Source organism: Notothenia coriiceps, unplaced genomic scaffold (genome assembly GCF_000735185.1).
Source record: "Notothenia coriiceps isolate Sejong01 unplaced genomic scaffold, NC01 NC01_scaffold00038212, whole genome shotgun sequence".
In the NCBI taxonomy this organism is placed as follows: Eukaryota; Metazoa; Chordata; class Actinopteri; order Perciformes; family Nototheniidae; genus Notothenia; species Notothenia coriiceps.
Window position 1 is genome coordinate 184,909 of NW_011370913.1, and position 6,445 is coordinate 191,353.

Genomic DNA, 6,445 nt, shown 5'->3' on the forward strand with positions numbered 1-6,445 from the left:
TTATTATTATTATTATTATTATTATTATTATTATTATTATAGGATATATAGTGGCAAACAGTTGAATTCAGATAAGAAGTTTTTGGAAAGCAGGAAGCGTTTAATGTAGGTCTGTGTGAGTGGTTACGGTCCACCACAGATGCCAATGGAATGAGGCTGCGATGGACCTTAAGCATGACCAGGATATGGCTGGTGTTATTTTATGTTATTCTTATCATCAACAAAACCAGTGAAAAGAACAAAATCAACAAGTCATTCTCTTGAATCCTAAGAATAAGGGCCAAAATAAATAGATTTGGCTTTACAAAAAGATTCAGGGATTTCCTAAAAACAGTACTTAAAGGGGACCTATCATGCTATATTTGAATAATATATTGTAGGGCCATACCTATATAAGGTATATTTGGTATTTTTCAAAATACCAAACAGATCATGCATTTTAGCCATGCCTCATTTTGCCTGACTCCAGCTCTGTCTTTGCATGAGCTGGAGCTGACCGCCCCCCCCCTGCAAAGGAGGGGGCGAGGCACAAGCTTCATGTTACTATGCTGTTGCCATGCTGTTGCCATGCTGTTGCCATGCTGCCACGGCAACCTCTCATTCCCCTGAAAGGTGGAGAGTTGACCATACAGGCGGAGTGCACCTCTGTGACATCATAGAGGTGCAAATCAGAATCCACATGTATCAAATCCGTTGCAGCCCTGTTTTTAGAGATTTGGGTATGGAGGAAAAGAGAGAGGGTTGTATATTCATGTATAAAAGACGTACAAAAGTGCATTTTGCATGATAGGTCCCCTTTAACATATCACCCATAATAAAAACCAAAAACCTTTTTCTAATTATAAACCATATTGGCAAAAAAGCTTGCTATATTCAGTTTTTTTCAAATATTAAAACAATTTTAATAATAGTCTAGTCAACAAATAAGTGTACCATTTAAAACATTTTATAAAAAAAGCTAGGATTACATGAAAATAGCAACCATTGGAGGAGCATTATTGTAGAAATATGAAATAAAGTGCAAGATATGTGCAAAGGTTGTTGACGTGGCTGAGCTATTATGGAAGGACTTGCATACGTTTGATAGAAGTGTGGATTTCTCAGCAGACCTTGAGTTTGTCCTCTTGGAGAAGAAACTCATCCAGGTAGCGCTGCACCTTGGTCAGAGTCAGTTGGAGCCGGCTGTCGGGGAAGTTGGTGTTGGACGTCTCTCCTCTGGGTCTTGCCTGAATGGGACAGTCCATAGTCAGGGCGAAGGAACGAACCCTTCCCTCCAAACTGGAGACATCAGCCACAATCTGGCCGACAACGGAATCTGTGACAGGGTTCTACAGCTCATTTTCTTAATGTCCGAGGTCATGGCAGATACTAGTCAGTCCCTCTATGGAAGGAGTGCTGGTTTCTATCTGTGGATCCAATGGAAACTAAAGAAAAACAAGGAGAACATGTCATTTTATGCCTAAACTTTCTGAAGCAGGATAAATATTCCACATGTTTCTTGAAGCACACTTATTAGATTCCACTTTTATAACTGCAAGCAAACCTTTGTCCTTACCATCTTGATGTGGACCAGGGTTATCTTGGCTATGATTATGATGCTTTGTATAATATTTCTGTTGGAGTTTCTCTTTGTTAGAAATCTTGAGCACCCAGGAGCCGCCAAAGAGACATAAAGAAGAGCCAGGAAGATGTACATCCTATAAAAATAATCAGTTATATAAATAAAGACACCAAAATAAAACTCAAATTCATGCATTTCAAATCACATTTTTTAAATATACATTGATTATTAAAAATAGATTATACATTTATTAAAGAGTTTCTATCCTCTCAATAATTGTCTCATAAACTGTAAACTATAATATAATCTTACCTTTTGTTTTCCCACTGGTGGTTTTGCTCCATAACACTGGATGATAGTGAGATGGCACATGCTGCTTTGCAGGTTTCCCCCATTGAAATAGTCTCTGGATACATTCCTAATGCCCTCCTCTCTCCTCCCCTGACTCAAACCTGAACCTGACCCTTCCAGGTCAACATCTCGTCATACAGGAAGTTAACACACTAAATCCTGTAAGGTGATTTCACTTGATACACACGTCTGCTGATGTAAGCCTGTTTTTGTTGTTAAAGCTCAATCTAATAATAATAATAAGCTTTATTTGTATAGCACTTTTCATGCATCAGGTGCAGCTCAATGTGCTTTAAAAAGGCACAAATCACAATTTAAAACCCAACCAGTTTTACATGCAGCAATAAACAAAACAAAACACATGATATAACACTTACTGTAAAAGGTATGATAAAAAACACAATGAAATGGTGATCCCTCTCTGTAAAATAATATAAGACCAAATCAATAAATAGGATAAAATATAAATACCCATTAAATAATAAAAATAACATGAAAATATAATCCAAATAAGACAATAATAATACAAATGAAATAATGAATAATAATAATAATAAAATGGTCAAATTAAGTCAAGACCAATAAAAAGATATATATAAACAACCAAATATAACAATAATAAAAGACTATTTAAAATGGTCTATTATTCTAACCCTAATTAAAAAAGGATGTGTATTTAACTGTCATTTAAATATGTTTGTACTGTTTCATGTGTGAGTAGATTGTAGCTTGAACTACCATGCAGTGCAAACACCCTAAGACCTTTTGTGCACAAATAACAAAATAGATAATGTGANGTGTGCCTTGGCATTCTAACCCTAATTAAAAAAGGATGTGTATTTAACTGTCATTTAAATATGTTTGTACTGTTTCATGTGTGAGTAGATTGTAGCTTGAACTACCATGCAGTGCAAACACCCTAAGACCTTTTGTGCACAAATAACAAAATAGATAATGTGAATCACAAAATGGAGCAATAAAAAATCAGGAAATAAAGCTATTTTAAACTCAGGTACAATCTTTTAAGTTTTGCACTTGTTTATGACCATCTTTAACAGTCCTCTGTGTCTCTGAAAGCATTGATCATATTTTTGAGATATGCGTGGAATGAAGAACTGAAAGGAATTGTCTAATTGAATGTCGTTCCTTACACTTTTCCCACATGTATAACTACTGTTAGAGGCTAAGTTAAAAATAGAAACATAGTAACGTCACACACACAGTTAGTAAACTCTGGTGTTTTATGGTGTGTTTCTCCAGTTCTGTCTAATTACGTATACGAGTAGGATAAGAATACATTTGACCATTTTGCTAAATATTACAGGAATGTTTATTGTTGTCAGAGGCTGCTTCATGCGCGTGCCGTATAGAAACATCCACGTCAGAAAAAAGGCCCTCCCTCTATGAGTATTGATTTACTTCACTTCCTGTGTGTTATGCCATAACATCCATGGAAGCAATGATTGGCAACATCCAGGAGTCTTAGTGCTCTGGCTTCTTCCTGGGCCTGGCAATCTTTTAAGAGTTTGAGTAACGTGTTTTGGAGGATGCACCTTCCTCATTTTGTTTTAAGGGAATGGTAATTAGTGCTTGTTAGGCAGGAAGTGTGGCAACACTCATTCTTAAGCCTCATCCTCGTGGATTCATCTTCTTATTACAGACACATGCATTTCCAAACATTTGGACTACCTACAGCACATCACCCCCACCCTCATCCACCTCCACTGGCTCCCAGTCAAGCACCGTATCACGTATAAACTCCTTCTTCTGACCTACAAATCCCTCCATGCCCTCGCCCCCCAATACCTGTCTGACCTTCTCCGCCACCACACTCCATCCCGGAAGCTACGATCGTCTGGACAGGATCTCCTCTCTACCCCCCGCACCAGGTTGCGGACTTTCGGTGACAGAGCTTTCAGTGTAGCATCCCCCACCCTCTGGAACTCTCTCCCCCCCGAAATCCGCAGCACCCCAGCCCTGGACAATTTCAAAAGAGCCCTCAAAACGCACCTTTTCACCAAGGCTTTCCCCACTATATAGTTAGTTTGATAGGTTTATTTTTCCGCTACTTGCTTGCCCNCCCCTAACCTGTCTGCCTCTTTTCCCCTACTCCCCCCCCTACCAGACTTGTAAAGCGACCTTGGGTTTCGTGAAAGGCGCTATATAAATATTATGTATTATTATTATTATTATTATTATTACCTATGTTGTAAATGTATTATCTCTTCGATTTACACACGGCATCTATTGCACGTCTGTCCGTCCTGGGAGAGGGATCCCTCCTCTGTTGCTCTCCCTGAGGTTTCTCCCATGTTCCCCTTTAAACTGTGGGTTTTCTTTAGAAGTTTTTCCTTGTACGATGTGAGGGTCTAAGGACAGAGGGTGTCGTACTGATATTCTGTACAAACTGTGAAGACCACTGAGACAAATGTAACATTTGTGATATTGGGCTATATAAATAAACATTGATTGATTGATTGATTGATTGATGGATTGATTGATTAAGCCTTCAAGACATTTTGTGTTTGCAGGTCTGTTGTTAATAATTACACTTAATATACTTATTTGAACGGTACATTAGCTGAAACATGGAACCATTTGCTAATTTTAGGTCCTAGTTATTTTCGGTACATTTCTAAATGTGTTTTACTTCTGAGGGAAACGACAATGTCTTTTTTTCACACAACTATCTTTTTTTAATTGATGAATGATGTTTTTCAATCACTGAGATGACTATGGTATAACACCTATTCTTTTTAAGCTCATTGTTGTTGTCTTTACCTTCTTATCCCCCCCCTTTTAAACTCAGTGACTCAGTGGCACAGTATTCCCAGAACTTAAATCGACGTCAATAGTTTTGTGGAAGAATCATGACGTGTACTTTGCCAAAACAAACAGTGTCATAATCCAGATGGGCCCTCTGCACGGAAATACTGATGGAAACTAGAATGGAGAAATGAATGGGAATGACGTCTTTGGTCAATTCCAGTAAGAATACATAGGGAATGGACTTCCTTTTAATTGTCTTTTTAACCATAGAACAACTTGTTGAGTGATGACTTATCGGCACAGGAAATAGCTGTGGTTTAATACTTAGGATTCTAAAGCTCCTTCAGGGTCAGATATGACACACACTTTTGATTAGCTCAGTGATTGATTGTTAAAGTGTATGTTCCTTGGAATCTTGGAAAACAATTGGTATATGTCTTCCATGATATCACTAATCTTTTATTTATTTTCCAGCCAATGCATACCATTCTGTAGGGACCTGGAACTGAAGGGTTGCCGGTTCACATCCTGATCGGACCAAAAGAAAAACAGAGTGTGGGCTGGTAGCTGCTGGAGAGGTGCAGTTCACCCCCTGGGCACCTAACTGACCTTTGGCGCCGGACCAACCGCTCTAGACCTCTCCAAAAATGCAATCATCTTCTTCTTCTTCTTCTTATCAAATGATACAGGAAAGGGATAACAAAAAAATCATAATAGAGCCCTTTTTAGACTTTGGTGATACACTAACGTCTCCTTTTGCACCAAAACAAGGTTAGTATTTTTACTAATATTCTTACTAGTATTTACCTAATATTTCTACACATTTTTACTAATATCTTTACTATTTTCTTATTTCTTAGGGAAATATCTTGACTGTTGGATGGATTATGAGAGTTTGAGACATTGGCCGACCTCAAGATGAATTCTAATAACTTGATTTGTCTTTTGTGTAAATGTAATAAATAAACTACTGAGTTAAGTGTTACCTCGACCTCAAGTTTTTGCGCTTTTCATATTCAAACAGGGTTTCTGAAAAGTAAAGAAGAAATACTTTTGAATCTAGACCTGTCTTGAATTGTATGTATACCCCTTATAGAAGTGACAGCTGCAGTGTTGAAGAAATACACAAAGTTAAAATCAATGGCAGTTATATATTATTTTCACCAAAACCCAATGTGGAGCTTGTAAAACGACGAAGATCTGAACACCACGACACCATGTTTTAAGTGTCATTTTCATGTAAAGAAGTGGTTGCTCTTAGCAGTAACAAAACCCAGTGAATGGAAACACAACATTGTTGCCAGACCTACAAATAACCAAAAAACAGACCATATTTCTTAAAGTCCAAAAGCCAAGAATAGCGATCTTGTCCAGCGGGATGTTTTGTTGACACCAAATGAGGCATGGAATAATCACAGTTTTACCGTGACTTTGTTGTGAATGCGTCACAGGGAACAGATGAACAGAATATCATATTTAATTGATAAACCTGCTTTACATTCTGTGTCCAGTTTGTGAAAAGCATACTGGAACACTTCAGTTATTTCCTGAACAAATTTGATGTTTTTTCTGAGCTGCCGTGTGCTCTTGGTTGCAGTTCCCAAAACATCCTCTGGAGAGCTATAGTCACCCAGAGATCCGTCAGTTTGTGTTGAGCATGTGTTAGCACTGTAGGCCATTCTTCCTTTCTTATTTATATCCTTGAACTACGATGGATCTCCAGTAGATGTCTTCCTGTGGTGTTTGCTCACAGCTCTTCATGTT

At 38.0% G+C, this 6,445-nt stretch overlaps 1 protein-coding gene across 1 annotated transcript; it reads right to left on the reverse strand.

Annotated features, from left to right (window-relative positions):
* Positions 1 to 1,100: 1,100 nt before the first annotated feature.
* lepb (leptin b) lies at positions 1,101 to 1,696 on the reverse strand. The gene is given in 2 exon segments (XM_010797660.1): positions 1,101 to 1,424; positions 1,544 to 1,696. Coding segments are annotated over 2 exon segments (477 nt in total).
* Between the last annotated feature and the right edge of the window lie 4,749 nt (positions 1,697 to 6,445).